Genomic DNA, 17023 nt, shown 5'->3' with positions numbered 1-17023 from the left:
TGGTCACGCAGACAAAGTCGCGGGTAAAAGCTAGTATTTGTAGCCCATATAAATGAGATTCATTTTTTAATATTGTAAATTCAAAATTTTATATGAATTACAAGGAGCATTATATATATATATATATATATATATATATATATATATATATATATATATATATATATATATATATATATATATATATATATATATATATATATATATATAATTTATGTCTTTTGTTTTGTTTTGTTATTTTTTAAAGCATATACATACTATGTTTGCATTAAAAAAATATATAAATAAATTATAACTTTGTGTAATTATAGATACGATAAAATAACAAAGGATTATTGGAAATTTTCCACAATTTCACTACGGAACCGTAAACGTCATTACACTATTTGAATAGATTGTACGAATTGGCGTGAGCTTAGCTCATTAGCATTGTACGCTAACGAGCCATGGTCAAGCGTGCATCGCTGATAATATGCGTAATGACATTAGTACCCAGTGGACGAGGTTAGATAAGCTCAAATGGATGATCTGATGGTATCTTATCGAAGCATCTTAGTATCTACCTTGCTTACTCGACAATAGAGTCGATTCTAAGACGGCCATTCTCTAATCGCCTACCCCTAAAATCAAAGTTTCATTTTGATATCACAGTGAAATTTTTAAGAACTAATATAAACTAAATTTCTAATAGTATTAAGTCAAAAATATAATAATTTATTTTATTGTGGTCCATAAAACAGTCATCATCAGCGTCATATCAGCCATTATCTATCCACTGCTGAACATAGGCCTTTTCCATAGACTGCCATAAGGAACGGTCCTGAGTCTTTTTTTTTATACAACTCAGAATGGCAAACAAGCTGACGACTCACCTGATAGAAAGTGGTAACCGTCGCCTATAGACCATGGACATAACAGAGTATAATGTTTCGCCCATGATACCTCCCATGCGTTGCCATTCCTGAGGATTTAGATGTTATTCGTCTGTACTTGTAAATTCACGCCATATCCCACCCTTCAAACCGAAACACAGCCATGCAAACACAACTGCTTTACGGTTGAAACACGAATGGGACAGAGGTATCGACTCGACTTCAAGCAATCAACTTTTGTACTAAGTCACTCTCCGGTAAAAATAATGATTGAACTAACGTCTTAACCTTCTACTATGGGGGGGGGGGGGCCCGTGTCCAGCAAGCCATTACAGATTCTATTAGGTCAGTCAGATAAGGACACCATGCTTCTTCGTCGACCTATAAAATTCTCAAAGTTAAGATGAATTTAATGACACCTCATTTTTTAAAGCCAACAAACCATTTAAATTGTACCAAAGATCCGAATATATACATATATGTATATATACCGTACATTCGACATTACCCTTCTTTATTTGACAATCTAGTAAAAATAATTAACATTTATTACAATTAATTCCGCATTTTCACCACACTGTGATAAAACTCGTCCGCTTAGTCTCACCCGTATGGCTGCCCTATCTCGTATTTGTCTCCATGACAATTGTTTTAAGCACTATCCACACTCATCAACACCGACATAAAACAGTCAGTGTCAATGAAGAAATGTTATCACTTCATGCATTTTATGTGAAGCGAGCGGTAAACGCTGGTGTTATTAAGGTATAGAGAAAACATGCGGTGTTATGCTGATGCTTAGTATAAACGGTCGTGAATTTCTAGCAGAAAATATTTCTACTAAAAACACTACCAGCATTTATTTTATTTTTATTGACCACATTTCACAGAAATATACGACATTTAAAGTGGACGTAATGCTGTATAATATTATATTTCAGTTCACATTTGGATAAACCGAAATATAAAGATAATTATACGTTTTATTAGATACGCTTTTTGCGCTAAATAGCTACCGTCTTTTTTGTCCCCTACCTAAAGGTTGTCTGGAAGAGATTGCTTTAGCGATAAGACCGCCTTTTGTATTTTAGAATTGTACTATTAATTAACTGACGCAAAAAGGATTTAATAAATAAATATTGTTCAATTTGAATAACATCAAATAAATAGAAATATTTCATATTTTTTTCGTTTTAATTTTTAGTTCCACTTTTCATCAAATGTCTATACATATAGTTATAGAAATAATCTGCACATTTTAATTTACTGATAACCACCACAAAACTAAATGATGCGTATCGGACGTCATATGTCGGTACTGCACAGTGCGGATGGGTCTTTATCAAGTCCATGGGTATGCATGTAAGTACGCCTACAATGCGTCGCCACAATACAAATATTCCCATAAAATTAATGGGAGTGAAGAAGTTATCCGAAGACAAGTGATGCTATTTGTAACTGTAAAGTGATTTTATACAAAGTCATCTACTATTCTGTTTTATGGTTTGTATGGTGCAATATAGCAGTGAAATTATTGTTTATTATGACAAAGTTTAAGTGAAGGGGGGAAGAGATATTTAGTAATAGGGAGTTTTGTTCTCATTGCTATGAAAATACTTTATCAAGTTGACCTCCACGCGGTTCTCCTTGGAAACTATCGTGACTAATTTATCGTTGAATTCGTCACGATGGACTAACTGATCTGCCTTTTCATCCTCACCTATCACCTCTCACTGGTACCCCGCCAGTGTATACCGATAGCGCAGGCAGAGTTACCATGTCATTTTCATTCATTACAAAAAGTTTAGGTCACGGAGCCGCGTGTGATTGTAATAAGACCACCTTTTGTATGTACCTTTATGTCTATATTATATCTATATTTTCGTCTATACTTTATACTACTGTATTTTACTTAAATTTTCTAATTGTCAATATATATTTTTATATTTTGGCTGCATTAAAGAGTTAGATTATATATATACATATATATAAATAAATGGACTAGCATGTATTTTATGATTTTGTGTAATAATTAAATTGTCTTCAACAAACCGACTTTAATTGTAGCAAAACTAATTTGATTTAAAAACTAAACTACTGAACCGATTTTGATAAAATTTCTGTAGGGCCAATATGAAAGTATATTCTTTTCGATAAAGAAAAAATTTTCCAAATCAGTTACCAACTGACGGAGTTATAAAGAACAAAGGATAGAGTTATAAAAAAAAAGTTGATTGTTTTTTTTAAAGTTATATATATATATATATATAACTAAAACTAATAACTATACTATATAATATAATATATTATGTTATATATTATATTATATAGTATAGTTATCAATTACGAACATATGATACCTTAGAACTTAGATGGTTGTGTACAGCACGATTCAGAGATGTTTCCTCCCACGAACACTTAGATTATAAAATCAGCTTCTTGTCGAGGTTTTTCCAAGAGACTATAACATGGGGGTCTCCAAAAAAGGAATAAAGAGGTTTCTTCATGGTCGGCAACGCACGTAATGCCCGTTCGTAGTATTGCAGGCATTCATAGGCTACGTTAAATACTTACCATCAAGTGAGCCGTATGCTTTTTTGCCACTTCAGTGTTATTTTTATACCACTGAGGTAGTATATAAGCATACGGCCATAAAAGTAATTATCAAAATCGGGGGAGATATCACATTATATGCACAAAGGATTGCAAATAAAAATCCTTTAGAAAATCACTAAAAAATAAATCTATAAAGGAAATGTTTATCCATTCAGATGGAGTACCTACAATTCTTAGGAAGTAAGTAGCAATATATGCGCAATGTAGACAACATACGATCAGTGTTACCACTTTAAATCAAACAGTTTACGAGTCTTCACATGAATGTGGCAACATACCGCGGTGGAACAAGTTACGAACGACAGCGAATTAGCATTTAAAGATATAATTCACAAATTTTTTGTAACGCGCCCAGAAATCAATAATTTATCCTTCATTATCAAAAATTTTAATGTGAACAATAATGTAAATAATTTACTCTCTCTCTGTTTATCATAACGGTCGACTGGTAGAGTGGTAAATTTTAATGTGTGCAAAAGTATAAATAATAAATAAAGAAAAGAAACTCTGAAAGTTAATTCATGATTTAATGAATTATCTTTATATTTTTAACATAACAAGGAATCAAATTCTTATCTATCGAAATTTTACAAACATATTTTGGTAATTAACAATGTACCATATACTCGAGACCATTTTAATGGTCTTCATATTGTCATTATGATGACCATTACCTTTGACATGTACAGATTGAGCTGAGTATAATAGATTTCAAATTGGCGACGACACTATATACAAAAAATAATGTGTATTACAGTATTTATTATCCCCAGAAAGTAAATTGGGGATTAAAATCTTTATTTTCTTCTTCTTTCAAATCTAACTGTCATTTCTTAAAAATATCAAACTAAACTTCTGATGTAGGTAATATATTCATTTATTTTATTTTGAATTAATTGATTAATATAATCATACATTTATTGTGTTAATATTATATTTATGAATCAATATATATATTATTAATATTTCATTTAACTGTTTATTTGTGCCTTATGTATTAGTATTAATGTCGTTCATACAACACCCGTACACTGTATCGGGTTGGCTGGAAGATAACTTTTTCAGAAATAAGTCCACCCTTGCCCACAACATTTATAATTGACTTATCTATTTAATTTAAAAGTGCAATATGAAATATATAAAAGAATATACAAAATTAATACATGAATATAAAATAAAGTATTTTACAATAAAATATTATCTCGTAAAATTTTGTTACTTACAACAAAATAAAAATTCTCAACATCACTGCGAACCGTTCTTGAACGACGAGAAATGCACTTAAAGTTATTAGAGTTCATAAGCTTGCTCCCAGTGAAAAAGAACCATTTAAAGAGTTTACTTAACCGATGTTAACCTTACACAGCTTATTTAGTAACTATTAATTAAGTCTCAATAGTAAGAATCTTGTTTTCACAAAATGTAAGAAGTTCGCTGTGATGTTGAGAATTTTTCATTAAGTTAAAATTAGCTTGTTTACATAACGATCCTGAAATAATATATTTTTAAACGATTTCAAAAGAACAATTTTCTTAATTTGTCTCTATTTTTTAAGGCATTTACATGATTATACCGTTAATAGATCGATAAGGTACCAAAACATTACATAAAATATTGCACATCTAACAGACTTGTATGTTTCGAGTGTAGGTAAACCCTATTTTTGTGACGTGCCATGCTAATTTTGGAACGGCAAAATTCTCCGTGTTGTTATACGAAACAAAAACTACTTTTTGCTAAGCAAAATCTACTAATAGCTCCTTAATTCCATATTCTAAATTCAAATAATATATTTTCTTATTCTCTCTACCTCTTTAATGATATCTCATTGGATAGAATCCATATTATTTCTAATATATTCAAATTCCATTGCAGTAGCATCCATTATAGTAAAAATTTACGAACTTTTCAAATCATACGATAAATTTATGGATATCTTTTAATCATAATAAAGATTTAGTCCGAAGAAAAATGGCCTTTTAAAAGTGTGTGCAAGCCTATATATTTTATCTCGTCGGTCGCAGCTAGGCTCCAATGTCTTTATGGCCTGCAGGCCCTCACGAGGCCCGTACGTCACTGCCGCCATAAAAATGTGGTAAACGATCGGACAAGGAAATACTGCCCAGATACACGGCGGCTATGAAAAAGGTTGACAGTTTAAATGTAATTTAAACAAAGCGTTGGTACATTGATGTTACGTTATCTAACAAAGTATTATAACTTTAAATAAATTTACTTAAATTCTTACATGATTTGAAGTTTTTTTTTTTTTTTAATAAAGACAGAGACACAATTTCCATAAAGAGATTGTCAGTTCATCTGATTTATTTTTTACAGCTGTTACATGCAACGTCGATTACCGATTAAAGATAAATGTTCTTTACCGATCATTTATTTTTCCATTGAAATTTGAAAAGAAAGATGAATTTTATATGAAAAATATTTATTACTATTATATTATTATCCTTTCACTCTTATATTTGTCTACGACTTCGTCTACTTAGTAATAGAAAATTAAATTAGAATACATATTCTCTACCTTTACTGTTTTTCACAATTTAGTAATTTCATTTTTAGAGGAATTATTTAGAAAACTTATTGTAATCCGTGGTCATGCCCTAAGGAATTATGGCTGACTAACAAGTTAATCTAGACTTATTAGATTCCGTTCAAGTCCGTCCATTTGTTAAATAACAATTATTTTTGCGAATATTCACATTTCGATCAAATAGAAAAACAAAAACAATTTTATTTTTTACTTCAATAATCAATTAAATATTGCACTCATGGACACTGGTCTCTCCGATGGCCATATGGCTTGTTATACCTAGTCTGGTACGGCCTACCCTCAAGGTTTTATTGCATCTTATCCCGTTAGTAATTTCCTACGGCATCGTAAAATAAGAATTAATAATCAAACATAGATTCTTACTTGGTCTCCATCAATACAACATATTTATAGAATATTTTAAAAGGCCGTTACGTTTACGATCTCGTAAACGTTTGTTGAATACTGCCCATAACGTTCGTCGGACCACAAGCCCACTCCATAAAAAATAACAATCGCTATCGGCATTCACTTACGAAAATGTCAACATTTGGTATTTAGATACTTCCGTTGGGGAGTACAGTGATAAAAATACCACAGGCAGACAGACTATGCATTTAACTGGATTTGTATGAATACTAAGCTATTAAGCTATCTATTTTCTGGGATGTTATAAAATTTATTCATTAATAGTAAATTCTCTTACGCACCCCCCATTCGCAGTTCCGAAAATATTGTCGAAATCATTAGCGCTATTGTTCAATAAGAATTTAAATCATTAAATATCTAGAAAGGGGAAAATTAAATCATTTCATATTTCAGACCCTCGCGATTTTCGCGAAGAGAAAGTTGTGGAACGCAGCTAATCTATAATTAAATTACATTTATTATTTATTCCAAGGGACGTGCGAAGCCCACCTGACTGGATATAACGTAATAGTATCGCATCGTTATTAGTAAAAATATGGGTTATTTACAACTACAGAAATCGATGAGAGTGTTTTGAATACTTTATAGGAAATAGAACGTCCAACAAGTGACATTGTCCTACTTCTTATAACGAAGTACCTATGTTCACCAGAAGTTTTTACAAACTTTCAGACACGTAAATAATTTAACATAAAACAACTTAGTAACATACACACTTTAACCTACCGCCACTAAGTTAGCCTTCAGCCACCTGCATCTAACCCGAAGGAAGATTAAAAGTTTACCCAGTGAATATAAAATCACCTCGCATATGTTAAAAGTTTTATCATTTCCCGCTCTTCGACGGTCCACAGTTAAACCAAACTATCGTAGCCAATCTGTATGAAACAACAATAAAAACAAACCCATTTTAAAGCCGTGGATAGAGAGAGTCGTAAAATAACTGAATGTAGCCAGTCTTAATTTCTTGGCCCGCTGCATTGGACTAATTAGTGTGTTAGACACAACACAAGAACGGTACAAAGATATATCGACTTCCGATTGTGCGAGTGAGACAGCAACGCCGGTGGCAAGCGTCCAAGATGAATTTGATGTTTCGGAAGAACTTCAGCGGGGAGAAAAGCATCGGGTCGAGCGGCGGCGGGGGGAAGGCCAGGGGGGCGCTAGGCGCGGGCAGGAATGCCAAGCGTCGTGATCGCGAACGCTACTCCTTCATGGAGGAGAATCATTACAAGCCCCTGAAGACACACTTGTTCCTGTCGGCGGCGCCGCGCTCCAGCGCGCAGTACAACGACGGCTCAGGTAAAGTGGATAAACGCAGATACGAAGGCAAACCGTCAGGTGAGAGTGAAGGGGAAAGCGCGCGGAAAGTTCGCGTTGTTTTGTTTGTTGTTCAAAGTGGCCTACGTTGTTGCCTCTACTGGAGACTTCTCACAAGACGAATATAATCATTCGGACTTGTCTTATTATCAACAATCACTTACATAAAACTATGTCTCCGTACTAACGCATGATTTCTTAAAACTCACATCGTTCTTAATAGTTCAGTCATTAATAGCACGCCAGTCATGCCGGTCAAGTTCTATTAATACTTGACTGGCTGACGGACAAGGAATTGTTTGTGATACGCAATTTTAGATGTTAGTTAATCATAATCAGAATATGTAATATTACAGCATGTTCAGTCAAAACCAGTGCAAACCGGATAGACTGTTTTGGCTCTAAATGTCGTCTATTTCAGTGACACTGCTAACAGTCGTATGTTTTCAATATACCATGTTGTAACACACACGAGTGAAACGTGACTAGAGATATAAAATTGTTCCTCGCCACATATCACTTTGTAAATATCTACTCGTATGTACAAAATTGCAACTGAAACCTTGACTTCTTTAACTGGATATAAACTAAAGCCACGTAGAATTTTCCTGTAATGTTTTTCAATTAGAACATCCACATGCATATTTTTTACCACAAATAATGTATTACGATTGCACGTCTACATAACCTGTAATGCAACTCGAAGCTCTGAACCACAAAACTCAGAAGAACAGTAGCTCAACAGGTGTGATAATTTTCTATGTTCTGTTTACAGAACGATGCGGTCCGGTCCTCGGCGCGGGAACGGGCCCGGATCCCGAGCCTCCTCAGCCGCTCGTGACGCGGGAGCCGTCCGTGTCGCTGATGCGCTGGGATCGGCCGGCGACAGCCACCGCGGACCGCCGCCGCACCGAGCCGGTCTCACTAGCGACTCTCGAAAGAGACTGCTTTGTCATCCCGGCACATGCCCTTGATCGGTTTCTGCCTGATGGAGTGCCGGTAAGTTGAGAACAGTTCTAAATAATTCTTAAAGAGCAATATAGATAACTACACTAAACATAGAATGGACCACCGCTTCCTTGTCCATGGATGTCATAAGAGATGACTGAGTGAATTTAATGGTAGAGAGATGAGCAGCAACATCCCTCTTAAAACATCATCAAATTCTAACTGCTATTGCTAATCTACTTGCCAAGTGTTGCAACTACTGGTAAAACCCTCCAATAAAGGGAAGCCTGTATTCAGCAGTGGACAGTTAACGGCTGATATGATGATGATAAGTATAGGTAACTGGTTATTGGCCGGGCAGTATTTGAGAGCCACACCATGACCAAAGCAAATTAAAATAGTTTAGGTTGAGTAAATGGCAGACATTTAGTAAATTTTAATAAATTTAGGAAATATAATTTTTTTGTTGATATAAGGTTTAAGCTATCTAAGAAGACGACTACAACTCTGTCCCATTTTAACACTAAGTAACGTCTGTGTAACTTAATCTACTCTACTTAATCAACTAGGGAGTGAGAATAAAGTTTAGTTTTTATTAGATGAAAAAAATGTACCAGAAAAAAAAAACAAAAATATTTTATAAATATGTGGGATAAAACACATTTTCTAAATAGAATAGAAAAATATTGCAACGGTAACATTATTTTCATTTACAATTTCAGCTTCCAGTCCCACCTCCAACACCCGAGAAAGGAATAACAACAAAGACTGCCCAAAACTCCCTGAGCATCCTCGAAGTAGCGGATCCCAAACTATGTATTTTAGCTCATTTGATGAGCCCCTTAGAACCTATAGAGCCAATACTAGAATCGCCACTTGCCAAACCTTTAATGAAGCAGAAAACAGCTGCTGGGGAACTGTTGAACGATGTGGCTCAGGCAAACACGGCAGTCGGTGGGATGCTGTTAGCTAATATGGAGAGAAACGCAGAGTTCCCATTCATATCGTATTATGTGATAAACACAACACAATCAGATCCTTTACTTTTCTACAATAATATGAGGAGTGCTTCCTTGAGCAAGTTTGATCCAAAATCTATGAGATATTCAGCAGCGCACACTTTAGACTTGTATAGTGAGGTGGCTATGATCTGCAGGCCGCCGTTTAACGATTTAGCTGGCGGACCGAAGAAATCACATACACCTACCACTGGATTCATAATTAGTGTTTATAAGGTTGGTATTAAGATTTTTGATGGATAAATGCATGTTGCTATTTGTTTAGTGGGTGATAATGGAATGGTAACCTCACTCACTCACGCTGTTGATATACCCTGGCTGGGCACCAGTGAGGGATGATAGACGAGGATAAAAGATAGATAGATAGATAAACTTTTTATTTAAGCCATTTATAACACACGTAAATTTACAAATTAATTTATATAATCAAATTATTTACACTTTTTTAAATAATAAACAAAAGATAAAATACGAAAATATGGTTTCGCCATGAGCCAGTTTTGCTCAAAAGGAAAGCACTGATTTTCATTTGCAGCATTAGATGACGGTCTTACAATTGCAATTATTTTAATAGTTAACAATTATATTAATTGTATTATGCAATTAGTTTAATAGAGAGTATCATGGACGAAACGGTATACTCTGTTATGTCCATGATACTGCTCATGTCTATAGGCGACGGTTACCACTTTATATCAGGTGGGCCATCAGCTTGTTTACCATTCTAAGTTGCATAAAAAAAAGTTAGGTTCCGCGAATCAAAAATTGTTAGAACAATCGCTGCTAATAAAAGATGTTGATTTAAATATATAATAATGATTTATTCATAGGAATATATTTGTTAATGATTGATGAGAGACTCGTGGCGTTGTGATTAGGTATACGCGTCAACTGACTTAACAATACTATGTGTATTATATAAAATAAAGGAATCGATGGCGGCACGACGCTACTGCTGAATTAACATGAATTTGACCCAGTCCAACACCCGAGAATAAGACCTTGTATGTTGTATGTATGTAGTTGTAAAGTGCAACAATATCTTCAGCATACAAAAATACTTAGAATGAAAGAGCTTAGTAAAACTGATAGAATGAAAATTAACAATACAATTTCATTAGCTAATATTATTAAAACTTAAGTGAGGTGTGCATGAATGTGCCCGATCTTTTCTAGCAGTAGATAGAAATACCAAAAGATTTTTGTTTTTAAATAAAGAACGCAAAAAATTAAATATTATACAATCAGAGTAATATAAAAAGAACTGGATGCGAGTAATGTTTTTCATTCTTTTACATTCATTAAATTAACATAAAAAAATTAACCTATTGGTTAAAACCCTATTTCAACATATCAGCCCATTTAACAGTCCACTGCTAAACATAAGCCTACCCCATAATGGAAGTTTTGAGACTTGGCATATGAGTTGGCAATTATTACAACCTTACTATTTAATACAGTATTAAATTATTATTTATCTTAATTTCTATTTTCCAGGTCTTCGAAGGCGACGACGGCGAGCGGTTCGAAAGGAATTGGCTTTACTGGACAGGAGCTCGTATGCTGTATCGCCACTTGCCACATTCCGTCGGCATGAGGAAGATCGCCCTCCACAAGTCGGTCGCCCAGCACGGCGACAAGATGTACCTCTTAGTCTGTGAGTGTGCCAACTTGTTGGACAACTTGTCTGGAGCCGCCATGTTGGTGACAGCGTTGCGAGCGAGGTTATGCGGGTACACGGGCCTTTACAGGCCTATACAGACATTCTAGTAAAGGAGCGGCCTTAGTGGCCGTGATTGTGTTGTTCTATAGGATTTATGACGTCTTTGTCAACTGTGTTGGTAGCATTATAAATGGCTTTATGATTGAAAAAATATGTATTAGTCTATGGGAACGTTAGTACATACTCTTTAAATATATTTTGAATTTGGAAAGGAAGTAATTTGCGAAGGAGACGTCTGAATTCATAGTTGGTCATTGAACGACACAAGTTGTGAAAACGGACCAAAGTATTAAATTTTTAATATCTAAGCATGCTGGTTATTGTATGGTTGATTGTAAAGTGTGTTTCGAACCGTCGTGTTCTATTACTATTGCTAATTAGATTAAGCGTTTCTAAGTTAATAAATTCAGAGTGTTTATCTATTCACTAGAAATGCTTGCCCGTAAATATTTTTAATAATTATCCCTAGTTTCTAGTTATTTAGATGAGGATCTATAAGATGCTGACTACATTAACTTTTTACTGCCATAAATTACAACCTTCAATTACTTGTTGGGAAAAGTTCTGGTTGAATAAGTTTTAAAAACATAATTCAACGCATAATGTATGCAATAAAAAAATACAAATATATTTAATATTTTCACGACAAAATAATGAACGTGTAGGACATGACAATTTCGTAGATGCCCATGGAAATTTAAAAGCGTCTCCATACATTTGCATATATTTTGCTCACCTATTATATCGTGACGATATAATAGTACGATATTGTGCCGCTCTACAGTAAATTGTGTCGATATAGTACAACCATTGTTGTTTTTCTACCAATTCTTTCTTTTTTTATTTATATTATTTTGTCACACTAATGGCAGTAAAAAGTAAATATGTTAATTGGAGTTTATATAGCACTGCCAAAAAAAAAACTTGGTTTAACTAACCTAACGGTTATTATTAGGTAAAACCATACGCTAAAATGGTTAAAACTCAGTGTTGAAACTCATTCGAAGTTCGCAAGTGTCATTACGTATAGAGACCAGAAAGTGATATCTTTTGTATTCGCTCTACAATCAACAACAAAAGTAGCTGCGATGACGATGAAAAAATTAAAATTTTTTGGTTAATTATGAACGTCATTTTTTTCTATCTCTACGTCCACTTCAATCTATCTACTTCAGCTCGGGTTCACCCATTTTTGGGTATAGGCCTCTTCATGATTTCGCCAGATGATCCGATCCTTCACCATACGCATTCAAGTCTTGCTCACCGTTCTATTTATATCGTTTGCCCAGCGCATGGGTTGTCTCCCCACGTTCCTTCGGCCAATTCTTGGTCTATTGGTGGGTTGGTGGCTTGCCCATTTGGAAACCTGGAAACTACTAGTGCAATATCTTTGAATCCAGTTCAATAAACAGATTCAACTAAGAATTGACAGGAAACTTGACTATTTTAGATTCTTTTGAATTAATCCCCTTATTCATCAATAAAAACTATTTTAATTATTGAAGTGTTTTTTTTTTTATATTAGCTTTAAATTCCAAATTTGATAGAAAGTAACATAACTATATAAAATTTAAATTGTTTTTTTAAAGTTTCAGTGTTTATGAATGAGAGGGTAATCCGTTAAAAAAGATGTATTTAGGTATTTATATTTAGCCTAACTGAGATCAAGAACGGTTGTCTTCTAAGTGATTTTTTAATGACTTTACTCAGTAATGATTGTCATCGTCGTCATTCCAGCCACTTTGATAGCATAGTGGTATTATTTATCGCATGTCTTCCGAGCGATCTTAGTACAAAATATGAACATAATTCATACTAAATTCTTAATTGAACTAGTTGTTGTTTTGTTATTTTTATTGTTATTTTGCGAAGGTCCATATTACTGATTTATTGATTAGATTATGTTTAAATAATTCGAATTAATAGTCCTAATAAATCTTCTAATTATTTCCGCTACTAATGGTAGCGGAAATAAACAAAATAATTCTATAATTTGTTCATTACCTAATTATATTTTCCCGTTTTTCTGCCAGTTCCTCACATATCTTATAATACATATCTTACTAAAATGATAGACAGATGATGTGTGTTTAGCATATAAAAATAGACGTATCAACAAACACCGCTACAATGAAATACATGCAAGATTTTCAGTAACAAAAATCACTCAATATTTATATATTGAGTGATTTTTGTTCAAGAGTAGGGATGGGTAATATCGATATCGTTCCGATATCTATATATTGGGTTCCACTATATATTGACGGCGGACACCGTCATCCACTTCAATATGGCCCACACCGGTCGCATATCTTATAATCATTTGCATCAGGTGCTACATTTCAATATTATACCATATATTGGATTTTTTTTTATTCCACTGAGGTGGCAAACGAGCATACGGCCCACCTGATGGTAAGTGATTACCGTAGCCTATGAACACCTGCAATACCAGAGGTATTACGCGCGCGTTGCCGACCCTGAAGAAACCTCTTTACTCCCCTTTTGAAGAACCCCATGCTGTAGACTCTTGGGAAAACCTCGGCAGGGAGCTCATTCCACAACCTGAGTGTTCGTGGGAGGAAACATCTCTGAAACCGCGCAATACGCGACCATTGAGGCTGTAGGACATGAGGATGAACTCCCTGTCGATGGCGAGCCGTACGATGGTAGAAAGTTGCTGTGGGCATCATATTGAACAATTCCTCTGAGCACAATCCGTTGTACAAGCGGTAGAACACGCAGAGTGAGGCTGCTTTTTGGTGGATAACTGATATTTGCTATATTCGATTATAAGACCAATATATAGTTATTGTAACAACAATATAACTATATATTACCCATCTCTACTTACAAGTATCTACTACCAATTACAGATACATAAATTACAGAATAAGTGTAAACAATACATATTATCTATAATGATATAAAATACGCTAATTATAAAGAAAATTAAAGCATTTTCAATATCTATTAACTCCTACGTATAATTTATTCTTCTACTTCTATTTTTTTATATGACCTATCACTGAATGCAAAACTGTACTTTTAAGATAACATAGAATTTATTCGAGGCCGCGTAGAGTATTCGCGTGGAAAGGTGGAATTAGAACCTTACGAACGACACACAATTGTTTGCGAACACAGCTGAAAAAGCACTTATCAAGGCGTTTAAAAAAAATCATATTGGAGGAGAAGAACGAATTTTCGTCAATCACTTTGTCTACTTTCACCTTAACAATGAATCTAACGCATATATAAAAATAAATATAGACTAAAATAAACAATGTACATATTTGGTTCGTGAATGTAGTAACAAAATCCGTTTATGTATGTAAACGTAGTACGAATATATTTAATTTTAGCACTTTAATTTACAATTAACAAAAATTAATAGAAAAGGAAAAGAACAAACATTTGCTCGTTAAGCGTTTAGTTAATATATCTTAAAATTAGAGGGCCTACCATAAATTATTTTCCAAAATTTCGAAGCCGAACGAAACAAATTTGATGTTAAAATTACATAATACATACCATTTAAAAAAATTTTAATATGTTAAAATATCGTTTATTTGGACTATTATGGTAGCAGTTATAACAAACGAAATGTTAAGATCCATTTATTGGGCCAATTTCGATATGATGAAAAACACGAAATTGAGTCCGAAAATTTGGAAATTCATTTCATGGTAGCCCCACAGCTTTCCACTCAAATATGACAGAGTATTTTATTCTTATATTTTCAGAATTTCAAATAAATATTATAAACTTAGTGGGATATATTTTTGACCATTATTTCTACACTGTTTCAATATTTAGTTATATCTTTACAGTTACTACAATTTTTACGTACAGTCAAAAACAAAAGTCGATTAACACATCCAAATCCTTAAAGCCTGTATAGATTTATCATTACATAAATAAGCACTCAATAACATTTCACATTATAAAAAGTCAAAATTACATGGATATTTTTTATACATAGCCCTTCCAGACCTGAACGATACGGGCGTGAGTTGTAACTTTAAAAAATTCTAAAACTACGCACGAAGCTGAAATAACAAGATAGTGAGATTCTAAACCAGCCTAAGAAATCATTTTAGCGGTTAGGTTGCGCAGTAGTCTCGTGCGTGCCGGCAAGATGGCTTGGCTCCAAAACACGAAAATATATTTAATCTGAAAGAAAAAATCTTGAGTCTAAAAGGGATAGAACAATTATTTATATATTTAATGGTGTACCTATCATATCAGCGCTATTTCTCTAATCCTGTCTCTAAAATTAGAATTTTAATTTGATATAACAGCGAAATCTTTGATTTAAGAATCAATATGAACACATTTCCTAACAGTTTTAAGTCAAAATTGTTATAATATTATTTATTTATTTATGCTTTAAGTACATATTTCTCAAAGAGGGTTGACGTCAAGCAGGCGACCGGTCGTAATACTAAAAGCCAAATCTTTTTGTAATATGGATAAAAACATTACGCCGACCCCATACAATAATTGGGATAAGGGTAGGAAGATGATATGCTTTAAGTACATGTACACTCTTGACCCTTTGCACTCCAGCACTATATTAGTTACAAGTACATACCTGTGATGTAAAATAAAAATGGAGTCGTTGCAATAAAACAAAACATTTGTTTCTTAGCTATTTTATAAAGGGCGCTGAGTTAGTAAAACAGTGTCGCCGTAGCCAAGACAGTGGATTTAATGTTACCATTTTAATGTCGTAAATACGGCGACGACGGAGTGCAAAGGGTTATAGATAATAGGTTATAAGAAAAATGTACACAGGCGGACTTATCTCTTAAAAAGATTTCTTCCAGTCAACTTTGAGAACTCGAAAAGAGAAAGTGTCTATAGAGTTATATACTACAAAAATAAAATAAAATAATTTTAGTCTACAAAACAATAATTTGTCGAAGTTATCAAAATAAGTTTAAGAGATAGGTTAAGACAAATGGCGCCTCAGAATTAGACACTATATCTCAGATGTCATCTTTCCAGGCCTTAAATACCTAATTTCTGAAATATAGATGTGTTCTTCGACTTCTGGTACTGACTGTACATGATAAGCATCATTATTATAAAGAACTCGACCAACCATTATATGCCTAAACACATTGTGATTCAATACATTAATTATTTAAATAGAAGTGGCTTTTAAATACCTATGGCTAACATAAATCACATTATAATACTTTTACAGTAATTACGTTTTAATAATTACTGATCAATAACATATTATATAAATATTTATGTATATATATAAAATCTATATTGTACGAAGTGATAAGTGTATGTACATGTACAGCTATATCTAATTCGCTTATCTAATTGTCAAGTGTTTGATTTCGAAGCCAAATAACATGTACTTATAATACTTTATTTCAGTAAATAATAATTTATTATTGATATTGGTGATTATAAAATATATTATTATTCATTTGTTATTCAAATCGAAAATGGTAATCCGCCATTTTGTAATGGACGCCATTTTGCATGTACTATAAAATATATTGTAATATATTCAATACCAAAG

At 33.5% G+C, this 17023-nt stretch overlaps 1 protein-coding gene across 3 annotated transcripts in view; it reads left to right on the top strand.

Annotated features, from left to right (window-relative positions):
- LOC113509749 (uncharacterized) overlaps positions 1 to 13427 on the top strand; it is a 159077-nt gene extending 145650 nt beyond the window's left edge. Inside the window, exons 2-5 of one of the 3 annotated variants that reach the window (XM_052899311.1) lie at positions 7320 to 7767; positions 8561 to 8784; positions 9456 to 9968; positions 11250 to 13427. In XM_052899311.1, coding sequence (XP_052755271.1) covers positions 7548 to 7767; positions 8561 to 8784; positions 9456 to 9968; positions 11250 to 11522 — 1230 coding nt within the window. In that variant the 5' untranslated portion in view covers positions 7320 to 7547 and the 3' untranslated portion in view covers positions 11523 to 13427. Of the gene's footprint in view, positions 1 to 7201; positions 7807 to 8560; positions 8785 to 9455; positions 9969 to 11249 lie in introns of all 3 variants that reach the window. The other 2 variants (XM_052899309.1, XM_052899312.1) reach the window with 2 other exon arrangements.
- Positions 13428 to 17023: the final 3596 nt, after the last annotated feature.

Source organism: Galleria mellonella, unplaced genomic scaffold (assembly GCF_026898425.1).
Source record: "Galleria mellonella isolate WM207_F2 unplaced genomic scaffold, CSIRO_AGI_GalMel_v1 utg57, whole genome shotgun sequence".
In the NCBI taxonomy this organism is placed as follows: Eukaryota; Metazoa; Arthropoda; class Insecta; order Lepidoptera; family Pyralidae; genus Galleria; species Galleria mellonella.
This window is presented reverse-complemented; position numbering and strand designations above follow the sequence as displayed.